The following is a 15,761-nucleotide window of genomic DNA, read 5'->3' as shown; positions in this document are numbered from 1 at the left end:
TTTCCAGCACTCCTAACTAACATTCTTGAATAAAGTGACCTACAATTAAGATTTTAAACAGTGTTTAAAAGAGCACAGATATTAATTTTACGTTGAGAAAAGTCAGAACTTTCTTCTCTGGATGCTGAAAAGGTGTTTCTCTCTTTCTTCCTCCAGGTGCCGGAGGTTGGTCTCCTCTCAGTTCAGACGGATATCAGTGGTTGGAGGTCGACCTTGGTGAGCGAACACACATCACCGCCGTTGCCACGCAAGGCCGCTACGGCAGCTCTGATTGGCTGACGGCCTACCTGCTGATGTTCAGCGACACAGGGCACAACTGGAGACAATATCGACAGGAGGACAGTATAGACGTGAGTGCATTGTGTTGTGTGTAATGACTTGTCAGCGTTAGGAGGAAAAGTGGGGATCATCAAAACAGAAAGCGAGAGAGACAAAAGCCTGTTTTCAAAGCAGGCAGTTTGACATGTCACAGAAGGAAAAGCACAGGTGTTAGTTATAATAACGCTTCAGTTGTATTGATGTGTCCCAGTGAGCCTTGACAGTGATGCACAATAACAGGACCTTGAGACCGAAACACTTCGGGACACTGTTTTTGTTATTTTCACACCTGTTTTTCCAGCTGGGATACAAAAAAGATGACACAAATATTTTTTGCATGTAATGTGCTGATAACTGATTTAACATGCAGTTGTTCAACATCCTTAGACACTGTGCTGACTGTATTTTAGCATTCACCGCACCAAAAACAAAAGAAACTGTGAAAGGACAACGATCGAAATTCAACGAGGATGTCCCGGATAAAAAAAACCTTTGAGGGTTTTACAGAATTTTAATATTATTGATATGATTAGAAGGCAGGACGGCACGGATGGGGAAAATATTCAGCTGTAACACACAGTTATAGCTGAAAGTAGCACTGGTGTAAATGGTACAAAAATACACAAAAAAGCTTTACTTTAAAGCTGAAATAGGCAACTTTTCCGCTAGCAGCCTGGTTTGACCAAGAAATCCCAGTCTCAGTGCTACGAAAAGACTCAGGTTTCGTTATTTACTGATCTAGTGGAAACTCGAGTCCCGGTGCGAAGAGGAAACACATATCAACAAGACTTTGACAAAACACTAGAGCGTTCTTCATCGAGGGAATTCCCATCTGTTCACTCTTGTTTTACCTCAGTTTCTATCACTTTGCCAGAGCTTCTGCTGCATCTCCAGGAAAACCCTACAATGTATTCAAAATTAACAAAGAAAACCAGCATCTCATACTCTCTCCTTTTAGAAATGTACTTTTTTTCACCCAGGAGTCTCTCTCTCTTGCTGTACTGACCACATTACACTCGGATATGTAAAGGCAGTCAAGCGTTACCTCGCAGGCAGCGCCCGGTTTAGACAGAAAACTCTCCCCATTACAGTGATGCTGTGGCGAACAGCTTCAATTTAAAGCTGATGCGAGGTAAGAATCTCCCAGCGAGGGGAAGACTAATGTCAGGCTAAGGCTCCTTCAGAGAGAGAGAGGGAGCGAACAAGAAAAAAGGCTTCTCGCGGCTTAAAAGCTTGTTGATTCCACACTCAGCATAAATCAGGATAAATCCGCAGCATGTCTCGAAAGTCCTCCTAAAGCTGCACATATTAGTCAGCCTAGTTTATTTGGCTTTCGGGGAGCAGAGTTGACTGCTGAGCTGCTTCATCAGTCACAATTCCTCCAGGACCTTTTCTTTCTTTTAAGCTTAGAGGCCAGAGAGTTTGTAAGGCTCAGCAACGCTCTCCCCGTCTCTAATTTTCTCTTCTCTCCTCTGTCTCGCTTCACATCCACTGGAAAGGTGTGAGAGAGCAGATGGAGTTGGGAATCTATACTATCCTATTTAGGGAATATAGCATCCTGGGGTGTTAATAGAGGTAAAGGAAGTAGAGTACGTTATAGATTTCCCTGTAGGACAGTTGAACAATTCTGTTAATGAACCCCATCTTGAAGCGCAAATATGGATTCTTTGTGCTAAACAGGAGAAGAGCTAGAAACCGGCGGTATGAAGTGAACATGTGGAGGGTTAACGTAGTGGATGTGAGTTATATTTAGTTACATGAAACTTTACGGATGAACTGATTTCACTACATTCTTCAGTGATGTTTTACAGTGAGAGGAGACTTGTCTATTTCTGCTGCTGTCAGTGGTTTGAAGTGTTCAGAGGTAAGAGGGCTCAGGTGATTTTCCTCGGCCTTGGTGGAAAATGTGAAGGAGAATTCATTCAAGGAGAAGACAGCTTTCCGTTTTTTAAAGGATTGGCGGTCTACTGCACCCACTAGGTGAATGGAGGAGGGGGATTCGTTTTTAAGGATCCCATAGGTTATTTTTCTCTTTTTTTGCAAGACCTGCCCAACTCTGCCTTTGATTGAGGAGAAGGTGATAAAAAAAAGACACAGACGATGGTTGGCCAGGCCGAAGGGGTCGGTGTGTTTGCTGGGGAGACTACAGCTCATAATCCGCTGTAGTTAACAGTTTGAGACCAGCATAGAGGAAGCAACCCATTGTCAAACTTTTAAAAGGAAATGCAGTGTGATGATTTGGAATGACGCAGGAGTCACCAATCACCATAACCTCCCCTCCCTCTTCATCCCCCCTGAGATCCACGGTGGACGGGGGATCTTCGTTCTCCCCACAGGCCGTTCAAAATCAGTTTGTCCATGGTGATTTTCCCAGAATCCCACCGGTTCTGTCAGTTTCGTCTCGGGTGTTTAATTGTCTCAAGCGGCGTATGGTGGTGGGATTCACAATTTGCTTGCTAAGTGAACCATATGCTGCAGGAGAGAAGTGGCTTTCCTCAGCGTTTGGAGAGTTCGACCAGCTCTTATCATGACTGCCACTCACTTCTGGGTCACTTCACTCAGGAACCTTCTTAAGCAAGAAGCCAAAATGTGATGACTTAGGCTTATGTTGCCAGTTCTGCCAATCAAACATGATCAAACCACCACACGGCCCACATGACGCAGAGTAGCTGCCTCGCTTTGACGGCACATATTTAGTCATGAATATTTAATGTTCTAAATATTTAATTTTAAAGTGAAATCCTCAATACAAGAAATGAATCTTCAGGGGCTTTGATTTTGAAAATACTGACACACATGGGAACTGATTCCTGGATCTTTAAAGTGTATTTCTTGTTAAACTTTGAATCATTTTACCAACATGTCAATGGAAGTTGTATTAAAATGTGTTGCGTCTTCAACCTGTTATTATAGGAGGACGTTATATTATTTCAAATGCTAAAGGTTAGCTGCTTTAGCTGATACTTTGACTGTAGCGTAACTGAGGTGTTCTGTGTCGGCACGAGTTAATGCAGACTTTTGTCAAGTTAAGTTTTGGCGTGACTCTCTGACTTTGGCCCTCTTTCACTCTCAGCTCCCATATAACAGCTTTTCTCTCCTTGCTTCGCTCCCTGACTTTCCCCTCAAACCTCCGTCCTTCAGTCTTTAATCAAAACCTCCCGTTGGAGGATTTTCTACCTTTACTCAGGTCGTATTTCAAAAGCCAATGCCTCAACTAAATGAAGTGTTTGTTCTCCGCGCCCTCCTCAGCGGGACTTTGTGGAGGTTAGGACTCTTTTTAAAGCCGTGAGATCACCGCCACAAAGGCTTCCAAGTGATAAGAATTCATTCAGATAAGACAACATGTCAGCCGAGCAGCAGCACACAGCGAGGCGTGTATGCAGATGTCCTTCAGTCGTCACGCTATCTATTCAAAAACAGATCGTCCTTCTCTAAGGAAAGCAAATCTCATGTGTGTGTCATTCTCATATAAAATCACAACACCGTGTAGACATTTTTATGTCACGAGTATTCAAAAAATCTCTTATGTTGCCTTCCTCTGTACGGAGGTCAGAGGTCCATATCAACTATAGACCAGCGATGTAGATCCAGAAGGGACTCAGTGGTTTGTTCAAGGACTTTTCAGCCAGGCATTTGAAGAAAGACATCGCTCAATAAGCCACGCTACAGCTATTTTCCTTGCAAACAGTGCTGGAGTTCTGTAGTAATTGCATGTTGAGCTTACTGTATTTGCATATAAATTAAAAAAAGGATGAAGTGCCCAAAGCTAGAACAAAGTTTGGCATTTGGCCAAGAGTAAAATAAATCGCAACTAAAATCAAACAGACACTGAGTCACAAACATGTGACCAGGCATTGTTTCCTAAAAACTATTTTACGTCATTGCTGAAGATGAAGCACCTGAAAAGAATAATAAAAGTAGATGAAAAGTAGAGACATGGATATGGTTTATAGATTATATAAAGGCTTGAGATCAAGCACAGCTTGAAGCTTAAAAGGTAAAGCGTGTGTGAGCACTGCAGAGGTTAATAAATGTTATTCTCCGTGGACTGAGTGTGTACCAAAGCGTCTAAAACATATAAAACTACACCTAGTGCTTCACAAATCTAATTTTCTACCTGATTGAGAAAGCGTTCAGCAGGAACGTGGCCCTATCTCCACAATATTCCCCTCATTAAGAGGAAAATCAAACGTATCACTTCTCGTAAAAGCCCCGGGGACCGCACTTCAACTTCAATAAAAAAAGATGAAAGAAAATTGACGACAATAAAGATCCAGAGGGAGAGTTTAACAGTTATCTTTGAGGTGTCACACAAGCAATAAATGGAAAAACAGAAAATCCGCTAACACAATGTTGTTTTTATTTTTATTTTTTTTTACAGGCATTTCCAGGGAACACCAACGCAGACAGTGTGGTCCAGCACAAGCTCCAGCACCCGGTGATCGCTCGCTACGTCCGCCTGATCCCCCTGGACTGGAATCCCAACGGTCGGATTGGACTCAGACTGGAGACCTACGGATGTCACTACAGTCAGTTTGGGCTTTTTTGTTTTTAATCTTTCACTTCCAGACATAAACTGAAGAGATGGCAGTCGACACCGGAACATGAGTGTTATTTATTTGATTCTCTATGTTTGTTTAAATCCAATTTAGGAAGGGCAGCCATGTTTTTTAATTGTTAATTGGATGAACTTCCATACACAAAGTTTAGGAAGATTCTTTAGACCACACAATGTTTTTGTCTTGCATGACGGTCACTCTGCCAGATCGTCTGATTAAAGTCATTTTCAGTATTTTTGCTGTGACTTGACAGAACTTGCCATCTTTTACAACTTGCATGATGTCATCGGGAATGAGGAACGTTGTTTATCCCCAAATAACAGAATAAGAACGTCGACTAAGAATGAAGTGATTGATGATTCTGGCTTCTGAAGTTTGGAAATAAAATGACTGTCAGCTTCCATGCTACATTATCATTTCTCTTTGCTTGGGTATGATTGCAATTCTACAGTTCTGTGATCCGATTGGTCACCAAACACATTGCGGAATCTGTTGCAGAGGGTCAAAATCAATTGTTGTGCCCTTCGACCATTTCTGCTCCCAAAACCCCACCCGGCTGATATCATGAAGTCTGAATTGGGCCTTAGATGTCTTAATTTTTCATCATCTAAAGAAGTCTTGAAATGCCTGGGATCTTTTAAAGGACCTACAGTTCATCAGGGGCAGATTGTACAAGCGAACCTCGACTTTCTTAGGCATGATACATGATGGCATTTCTATCATCTAAGATGGCATTCACAGTATTTTATTTCATTGAATTAATTTGTCTTCTCTCATCCGCCCGTACCCTTTGGCATTTTTATTCATTAGCCACGGCTGACACAAAGGAGAGGAGGCTGACATCAAGCACGGATCAGCTGACTCTCCATCCTTTTGTAATCTGTAATTCCTTTTTGGGGGGTGAAACATGGGTGGCTCGCCTACAGTCCGTGAACACCCCATAATGTCATTGTTTGTTCAATAAAATCGACTTCTTGTTACCACCGCAGAGGACGTTATGGTTGATGGTTGACTGGTTGGTTTGTCAGCAGGATTACACAAACAATACCAAACGGATTTACTGTATTTGGATGGAGGATGGGTCTGTTCAGGCCGTTTTTCTCCTCATTTTGTTAAACATTGCAAGATTGGGCATTTGTCAGGGAATAATTGATGGATCTTGGGCCTTGGCGGAGATTTGTGCTCTACTGAGTGCCACTCTAGTTTGAATTTTCTATTCATCAGCACAGAAACTTCCATCTCACCCAAGCAAACAAACCTTTTTTTGCAATAATCATCTTCCAGCATGTCAAATTTCAAGTTTTAATTTGTCTAAAGATGGACAGAAACACACCTTATATCACAGTATACACTGGTTTGCTGATGTGGAGCAGATGGTGAGCGGGCAGCAGATCAGGGTTAGTTAGGAATGAGCCAAGTGTGACAAACTGCGGGAGCCCAGCTGGCACCTGGTGGACAGGTGAGGAACAGCGTGTGAAGAGAAGGAGTGAGGGCAGAGGAGGCAGGAGAGGACACAGCAGCTGTGCTCGCTGCAGAAATAGAAAACCTCTACGCTGTTTGCGAGAGGAAGTTTCATTATGTTACATGAATGCATGCAGAAGTAATTTGTAAGAAGTCAAGCCAGTGTGAAAAAAAGTTAATCAGTTCTTCCTTGGCCCCAGACAGTGTTCATGCAAATCCATCTCTGCAGCTGGATAAAAAAAAAACACAAATACACACCCGGTCCCACACACCCAACTGAGCTGGAACAGGCAATTACAGAATGAGGAAATGACACGACTAAAACTATGAGATTGTTGTAAATCGCGTTGTGATATCAGACAACTCAATGCACGAAACATTTTATGGAGTAAAGACGATCTTGTTTACCAGCCGCGACGCCCATCAGCAAGGCACCATTCTGACCCATGACTACTACTAGTCAGTGTTCATTTTGAACTCAACTACACACCTGTAACGTTTCATGACTTTTTTTTACTGGTTGTGACTCTATGATGTTATCAAAATCTAGAATATACTCAATGCTAATGTATGCAGTTGAGCTGCTTGGTCAGTCGTCAGTCGTTTGATGCTACAGGTAGCCCTCTATTGTCACTTCTTGAAGCTCCAGAAATCGAAGTCTATGTCCAGTTTGACGCCAAGAGTTAAAAGTGATCTGTTCTAAAGTTATATCATGTAAGTAAGTTAACGTATGTAGATTACGTCACTTAGCTAAACGTAGTTATTCTAACTCAACGTATGGTGATTTTCAAAACCCAAACCAAGTAGTCATCTAACGAATAACAGCACAAAACTCACAATATGTGAACCGTTTGTCAGCAAAAGTGTAACATTAGATATTGCATATTCTTTTTGCTAACTTAACACGGCGCCATTGATGTGCAAAACTGACACAAGAGATGTAGACAGCGCATTGTAGTTTGAAGCCACTGACCAAGCTGCTGTATTTAAATATTGAAATAGCAGGCTTGTCTGTTGGTTCAGATTGATGACACGGTGTAGAAACAAGCTTTAACTTCGTTTCATCTGAAGAGAAAAGTGGAGGAGAAGTGAACTTTACTGTAATTTGGCGTTTGTGCTGTTTTCAGCAGCAGCGTCAGCAGTAAAGCCTCAGACTCATCGCATCCAGTAACTGACGCATCACAGCTGACATTTTTAATTTGGTGCTTCGATAGTGACACGGTGGGCGTGAGACTCGTAGCAGAGCGGCACTCAGCAGCACCATGACGGTCAATGTTAGTGTATCATCTTCCTCAGAGTGACGTGACAGACACAGACAGCTGTGAACTTTGTTTAACGTGTGTGTTTTTCTCGCTTCCTCAGATTCCGACGTGGTGAGCTTCGACGGCCGCAGCAGCCTTCTCTTCAGGTTGAGTCCCAGGCCGAGACAGATGGCGCTGGAGAGCATCTCTCTGAAATTTAAAACCCTGTGGAACTCTGGGATACTGCTTCACGCGGAGGGACATAGCGAGCACAGCCTCACCCTTGAGTTGGAGAAAGGAAAGCTCCTCCTTCTCCTCCGCAAAGGTAAAACTCTTCAGATCCTCACGCACGCCATGTCATGTCTGCTCAGAGTCAGACCAGGGCTGCGCTGAATTATAAAACAGGTACTTGAAGCCGGTTTCTGATTGGTCAGACATAATTTCAACCGATGTCGAGTGTGTGTGTACTTTAAAGAAGCATTTGTAGATGATGCATATATATTGGTAACTGTTGCATTAGCAGCCATGACACCTTCCAACACTCTGAGCCTTTTCTGTCACCAGGCCAAGTATTTACTGCATGTGATCACATTCTTGTCATGAATGTTGTCGCTCTGATTTATTTGTGGTTGTGTGCTTAGCAAGATCAATAATCTATGAGATTGCTGAACCTCGCTGCATGTTTTATTGCTCTCCCCACAGATCTGTTGGTGGATAATATCATGTTGTTTGTTGACCACTAGTTTCTGTTCTTTTCCTAGTACATGTTCTGGTATCGTGGCTTTAAGGGATGCTCTGCTGATTTTGCACATTAGATAAAGTAGGTGCAGCCTGTGCAGACAGTTGTTTAATGTCTTGTTTCGCTCCGGAGGGAGCTGAAACAATAACCCAGAGGATTTCATCTTCCATATTTCTAAATGAGCTTCAGATTTTTTGCACAGAAAGCCTGCTTTACAAAGTGTTTGGAGCTCAACTGATACAGTCTGTCGTCACTGATAACGCATCAAATACAACAGCCTGGTCAGTGGAACTATGCTCCTGAATTTGACGCTGTAGTCAGCCTTCTTGTGTCACTTCTTGAAACATCCCTTTAGTGCAGTAGTATAAAGAACAAGGATTTGGGGTCAGGGGGTAGTCAGGCTGGTTTGCTGGGACATACATTCGACTTTCCCTCTGTGGATCAAGGTTTGCATCCCATTTGTCAGCAAGAATGAAGACTGATTTGTTTTAAGTTATGTGATATGTAAGCTGATGTGACTCACGTAACGAGACATAAGTAGTAAGTAATTATGTATTACCGCTAACTTGAGTGCAGAGCCTTTATTTTGAAAGTCTGGAACCACATTGCATGTTACGTAGTATTGTCAACCTGGCTGTGGAGCCATTATTTTGAAAGTCTAACCCTATGTTGATTATTGTGTGCTATTGCTAACTTGGCTGTGACGCCTTTATTTTGAAAGTCTAGCCACAAGTAGCATTTTAGCTATTATTGCTAACTTAAAGGCGGAGCCCTCCATCTGTAAAGCTGACACTGAAGATGGAGGTATAGTGTCATATTTTGTTAGCTGACTGAAGTTTTTTCAATCTAGTAAATAAAAAAAACATCAAAACATTGACCTGATTAATAAAGATAACGCCTTACGTTCATTTCAGGCTTATAGCAGCTATTTTAAATGAATAACACCCTCTCTGGTTTAAGCACCTCCCACATGCTTTTTAAGCCCCGCCCAATCCGAGTACAGATTCGGATACATATGATTATATAATGGTGAATAATGGTGTTATTGCTCATCACTACTAGGTACTATATGTCAGGATATTTCGATATCTGCTGACCATTCGTTTGACTTCTCTCAACTTTGGAAGTGGAACTAAACTGCTGGAGAGCTCATTTTGTCGCTGAGCTCATCTTCTTTCAGTTGTTGTGCGGTTTATATATTCTGGTATGCTGTTGATTTACATAGCAGTGAAATACCATTCAGACAAGTGGTGGAGAAATATTTCCACTGGCATTCGATTTATGTGTCACACTGCTCTACTATTCTTCATTTCAGCGGCTTCTAAACTGCTGAGCTCATGTCCTGCAGTTTATGCTGCTTCATATCCATATCCATCCTGAAGTCATTTGTTTAAGAGCAACAGAGAGAGACTGTCCTCCTCACACGGACACCTACATTGCTTTTGTGAATTTAATAAGCATGATTAAAGGTCTTAGCCTGCTGCAGCAGTTGGTGGACTAGATTTATGCATGAATTCACTAAACAATTTATTCTCTTCGTGGTCGCAGGAATGTAGCAGGAGGACACTCGTGTGTGCACAGTTGAAAAACTGGCTTTGACTTCTAAATTAAATGCTTTTGGAGGGGAAAACGTGTTATTGTTAGTCTTGTGTCTCTGCTAGGCTGAATTTTGGGAGCACGCCTGAATAAACTGTGGACAGTTATCTACCACATTGACAAGAAGTTGTGTCATTTCACTTTTCCAATACATACTGGCCTCCATGTCGGTATGGTGGAGGGGATGGTGGTGGAGTTTCAACATTTCAATTAGTGCTTGTGGTAAAGAAATAAACAGATATTTATGACGGGGAGTCAGGATATCTCTTTCTGCGTTTGTGGTGAGCACAGCAGATATTTTAAGCCAAAGCATAATTTTCCTAAACCTAACCAAGTGTTTTTTGTGCCTAAACCTAACCAGATCAAAAGCGTTGTGACAAGAAAACTTTGCCAAACAGCGACACAAAGTTTTAACACATCTGTGGTTTGCAGAAACCAACATAACCAACCTCCATTCTGGCGGTTGAGTTCGTGGTGACGGTGGTGTCCTCACACCAAATATCAACTCTGTACATAATCTTCTAGCTTTATTCGCCATCTCTCCTCTACCTCCCTGTTGTTTTGTGCCATGACAGTCCACCTTCTAAGATCTTTACTTGAGGGGACATAAAGTGGAAGGTGTCCGTCAGATTATCATGAGGTGATGAAGGAGTTACTATGACTTTCACTTTCACTAATGATTTTAATGAATAAGCAGCTGGTTCACAAACGACTTACGAGTAAAGTTTTTATTTCAGCTCATATAGATATCTACAAACTAATCATTCAACCACCTCTCAGCCTCAGCGTTCATTATTCTCTGGTCCTCGATTCGGAGTTATTCAGGAGCTGCTCATTAATCATAAGAGAAAACAGACTGAGGGGAAGATTTTCCATTTGTAAACCAGTGTTTTACTTCTCTTTCTGCTGTGCTATTAATGTGAATTTGAGGCTTGAACTTGACTTGATTCATTTCAGACATGCCGCTGCTTTGAAGAGTGACAACAAGGTTAATTGTGTTTCTCTTTCTTCTTCGCCGCAACGCTATGATTTTAGGATTTGAACATTTGGTTATTCAGCATTGTCTGTCACGCAGAGCTCCTATACATCATCATCAGAGTCCGTGATACATAAGTGGACGCGTGTCTTGACTCAAACCGGGGAGAATCGTTGCTCTGTGGCTCTAATGACGTAATACTTAGGCCACTTTTGTACCCCATTAAAACTTTTACTTTGAAAAACAGAGATAAATAACATGCACCTTTACCTGCATTCCATTCTCATTAGTGTGCGCACGTCTGGCCCCCACTGTAAAACCCCATTATGAGGGTTTTGCTCCCCGGTGTACCCTAAACAACCTTCAGAAGCACTTAACAGAAGACACTTAGTTCCACTCTGTTTGCCTGGAGCCGTCCAAACTGTTTGAATAAATACACTGGCTTATTAAAATTCATGCGCTCTCTCCAAAAGCATCTCATTTCCTTGCTGCTATACATTCATCATAATGTTTGTAGTTCCGTAGCTCACTGGCTCATAATTACGCTCAGCTTGTTTCTCTACTTTTGGGAGAGTGAGTGTGCCAGGAATCAGTGTTCGCTGATCTTGTGCCTTCTGGCTGAGCTTTTTGTTTGTTAAGGATGAAGGCTTCAGTAAGAAAAAAAAAACAAGTGTTTCTTTTTCCTGAAGATGAGAGAGCTTGCCAGAAATGCATAATGTATAGGATGGTCTTATATGTTATGTATGCTTAATTTAAAGTTTAGAAACTCTGAAATGGGAAAGTTGTTTGCATGAAGGAAGGCACGCTGTATGTGCAGTTCATGTACGTTGTGTACACGTATGGACACAAGACAAAATTATGGAAATCCAACCCAACAACTGAATGTGTGGACGTCCAAACCGACAGACGTATATCAGTGTTTCCTCACAACATCCGTTTCCTCCGTTTACTGGGTGTGGAGGTCGATGGGTCACGATCAGTATTCTCATATCTAGGATCAACGTGATATAATGAAAATAAGTATAGCAGAGGAGTTTGACCGACAGGTAACGTTAGCTAAGTCAGCAAGCGAGTTAGCTTACCGATCCAGGAGAAAGTTCGCCATTTCCGCGTGTGTTTTGATGCCGTGGAAATCCTTTACCTGAGTCCATCGAGCGTATGCTTCACCGATATTTACTCTGGTTTTTGCTCTTCTCCGGTCACTCAGCTGCTGGGACAGATAACACACCGTTCGCTGAGGCTCTGAAGAGCTTGCAGACTCCGCCATTTTACCCAGTGTCAGCCTAGCTGTGCCGAGCTTTGCCGAGCATTGCCAAGGTTGCGAAATTGGCAACCCGCAATGCCGGCTGCTATTTGGCTGGTACGATGTAAACAGGAAGTCATTGTCGAACCCGTCAACATTTCTTAAATTATTTATTTCAGACTAAATATAATTTTTCAAGGAAACGCATTACTTTTAATCTGCGCCCCTCTAAACGCCCCGTGGATGTATTATTTTTGAAAAAATATAGCTTTTAATAAGCATATTACATATTCAACCTTTAAGTTCAGTTTTTTTATTTCTCTCTTGTCACAACGCTGTGTTTATGCTCTGCCAGGAAACACTTGGTCAGGGGTAGGAAAACATCATGGTTTGGCCTCAAATGTCTCTTTTGGTTGCCATTAACACGGCTTAAATTGGCCGATTTCCCGTCAAATATATTCGGTCTTTGTCGCCATAAACAAGACTGTAAATTGCCCCCAGCTCTCCGTAAATATATCCAGTGGTGTCACACTGACAAATGCTGAAACGCAGACTCAAGCCGCGGTCACCGGTTTGGCGGCCTTGTCGCCTCTAACTCAACCCATCTGCTTCCCGCTATGACAGTCAGGTAAACATGTAATGTGAACGTGATATGACAAATTCTGTACAAATGTCAACATTGTGCCTGTGACACGTACGTATACATATTGACTCTCGGTTCCTCGCTGGGCATGAGCAGCGGTCTCCTGGGTGACGGTCCCCTGCTTGTTTGACTCAGCCATCAAACCCAACCTCCTGTGGACTTGTTGCTCTCTTACACCCCCGACTTCCTCCTCTACTGACAAATTGCTGCCTTATTACTGCCTAAAAAGAAACGGAAATATGAGACATAATAAGCTGCTGTCATAGTCGACCTATTTGGTAATTTTTTCTGATAAGGGCAGCCTGCAGAGAGCAGAGGGAAAAACTGATCAGGGAATTGAACTCTATCGCGCTCTCTATCTGTGTGGTTCAGTTATAACCTGGAGGAATAGGGCTCAAATTCTTCCCAGAGGAGTTGACAGGAGCTGCCTCTGGAGCTCCGAGTTTCAGATAGAAGCTGTTGAAATGGAGAAGATTGATTTGTGGTCGTATTAAAGCTGCTCTGCCTGGAGGCTCGAAGGCATTTGGAACCACCATCATGTACAGACTGCATGGACTGTAAGCACCAGAAATATGTCAGAAGCACAGGTCTGTCTCGCTCCTTTTTATTTGATTTCATTTATTCTCTATACAAAAATTGAGAATTCTTGAGCATTGAGAGCGTTTCTAAGCACCCACATATACACGTACAGATGCTCTTTGGATGCTGATGATGACTCATTCTGGATACAGACTGTCAGCTCAGCTGTCTCAGTGAATGGTGAGCTGTGTGTCATGTTCAATACTGCAGTATTGACTTACCATGCTATTCTACCCGGCTGGATTTATAGGAAGGCGTCTCACTTGTGTTCAGTCTTACAGGGTCGTAAATAAAGAGCTTAGCCTTCATCCGAGAATCAACACATTCATGTCGGAGAGAGCCGGCTGTGCTTAATTTTACAGCTCAGAGCCGACTCGCTGCACTAACACACAGTGCCATGTTTGACTCACAATGACAAGCTGATTAGCCGCAGAGCCTGCGAGGCTGAAACGGGCCCTCCATTCAGTGGCTTGTTTTATATAAATTCTTGAAGCGAGGCGTCTTCAGACACTTTCTGGAGTCGCGTCTGTGGATATGTTTAAAGATTGCTGATTGTTGCCGATGTTTAAAACTCGCCGATCGTGTTGACTGATTTTGTAGACAGCCGCGGACGTAAAATACAAAAGGAACAAAGAAACAATTACAGCGTCTGCTTGATTCTGGCAGCGCGCAGTGTTCTGACAATTTGACAGCACCTGTGTAATAACAGAAAGTTTTAAATTATTGTCAATGCATCTCGAAAAAAAAGTCGCCCAAAAGTAAAACAGAGGTGGAATGTTAGTGTAATAATAACCTTTTGTCTGATTTCTCAAAAAGATTTCATACATTTTCCTGCAGTAGAACTTGTTCTTTCCGGCCCGAGTTGACTGATTGTGTGCGCCGTCCTGATCATTTAAGCTGAACAGACTTAAAATGAAAATGCTGATGTGATTACAGCCCCGCTGACATCTGATAAGACCTGTCAATATCTCCCAACAAAATTAGATTCAGAGATGTAGCAGCAGAAGCAAGGCAGCCGATGATTAGGTGATATTGCCTCGGGGAGCTGTCTCGAACGATCTAACGCAGAACGCCACGCTGTAAGAAGCAAAGCCGGCTTTGAGGAACTTGAAACAGCTTCTCGTGTAATAAAAACGGGAGATGTTTCCGACAGTTCGCTTTAAAAGATTGTTTACGTGCTGGGAAAAGGATGAGATGGTTAACGTCGGAACAACAGCACATGTTGGAGAACGTAAATGTAAGATGGTTTAATGCTACATGACGCTACTGAAGCAATCGTCTTAATCACCTAAAGCAGAAAGAGAGCAACCTTCACATCCGTCTTTCAACTTTTACATGTCTTGGTAGATGCCTCCATCTCCCCATCCCCGGTCCCGTGCCACCTGTCACTGATCGCAGCTAATAGTGTTGCGTGTCTTTGTTTCCAATTTCCAGAGCCAGGGCTGAAAAAATGAGACAGGAAAATGCCACTTCAAAATAAAACAACAACAAAAACAATGAATCCAAGATGTTTAGTCAAACTGCCGATGGAAAAAAAGTGAAAATTGCCTCTAATTAAATCCCATTTGTCTCACTGAAAAGCCACTTTCTAGGTGGAGTTGACTTACATTAAGTGTAATAAGAGGTTTTTGTCTAGATTTTAAACAGATACTTGGTGTGATTGTTATTTTTTTGCAATTGGCAGGTTACTTTCTCTCGCAGGGATTTAATGCCATGCTGCAGAGCAAGTTCCCCCGATGCTATTTTGCAAGAACCATCACTTGCATCCTGCCAAAGACGATTATGATGCAAGAGAAGATTTTTGGGGCCATTTTTGTAACATGACGTGAAGAATGAGACATTCAAGTCTCTCTCAGCTGCATATACAAGCCTGTTTGTTGTTTGTGGAAGTTGTTAAATGCTGCCAGACTTCAGGGATTGGATGTGGATTTCTATATGAAGGACTCGGGTTGTATTTTCTGCGACATCCGCGTTCTCGAGTGCCTCGTCTCAGTAGCTTATGTTAGTGTAGAAATGGGGTCCAACAGCCGGCTTCCTGTACATGTTCCTCGGAGCCTCTTTGATATTTTGCAGCTGCGTTCATCACAAACGTCGAATGAAAGATTTGTGTATCAGTAACAATTAAATACACTCGACCTCGCCTTCATTTCCCTTTTTCCCTCTCCTTTTCGACATGTGCTCACATCTGTCGGCTGATGATTAAGTACTCGTCACTCTCTCCCTCTTTATCTGTCTGTCTCCTTCGCTCTCACCCGTCTCTCTCTGCAGTGCCAAAGTGTCTGTCTGACTGATCAGCGATGATTGATGACTGAACACATTTGACTCTGTCTGGGCCCCTGTCTGTCTTCCCTCCCCTGTCTCTTTTATTTCCTCTCCCACAAAGACAACGTTGTCTCCTTTCAAACA

General features: G+C 42.6%; 1 protein-coding gene across 2 annotated transcripts in view; it reads left to right on the top strand.

Moving 5' to 3' along the window:
- LOC115597193 (contactin-associated protein-like 4) overlaps nucleotides 1-15,761 on the top strand; it is a 77,483-nt gene that overhangs the window by 27,393 nt on the left and 34,329 nt on the right. For both annotated transcript variants that reach the window (XM_030442947.1, XM_030442948.1), the window contains 3 exons: nucleotides 157-350; nucleotides 4,700-4,847; nucleotides 7,701-7,904. In XM_030442947.1, the coding sequence (XP_030298807.1) occupies nucleotides 157-350; nucleotides 4,700-4,847; nucleotides 7,701-7,904 (546 nt within the window). The remainder of the gene's footprint in view (nucleotides 1-156; nucleotides 351-4,699; nucleotides 4,848-7,700; nucleotides 7,905-15,761) is intronic.

This window comes from Sparus aurata, chromosome 15 (genome assembly GCF_900880675.1).
Source record: "Sparus aurata chromosome 15, fSpaAur1.1, whole genome shotgun sequence".
Lineage (NCBI taxonomy): Eukaryota > Metazoa > Chordata > Actinopteri > Spariformes > Sparidae > Sparus > Sparus aurata.
The sequence above is the reverse complement of the archived record's forward strand: the minus strand, read 5'-3'. Positions and strand labels throughout refer to the sequence as shown.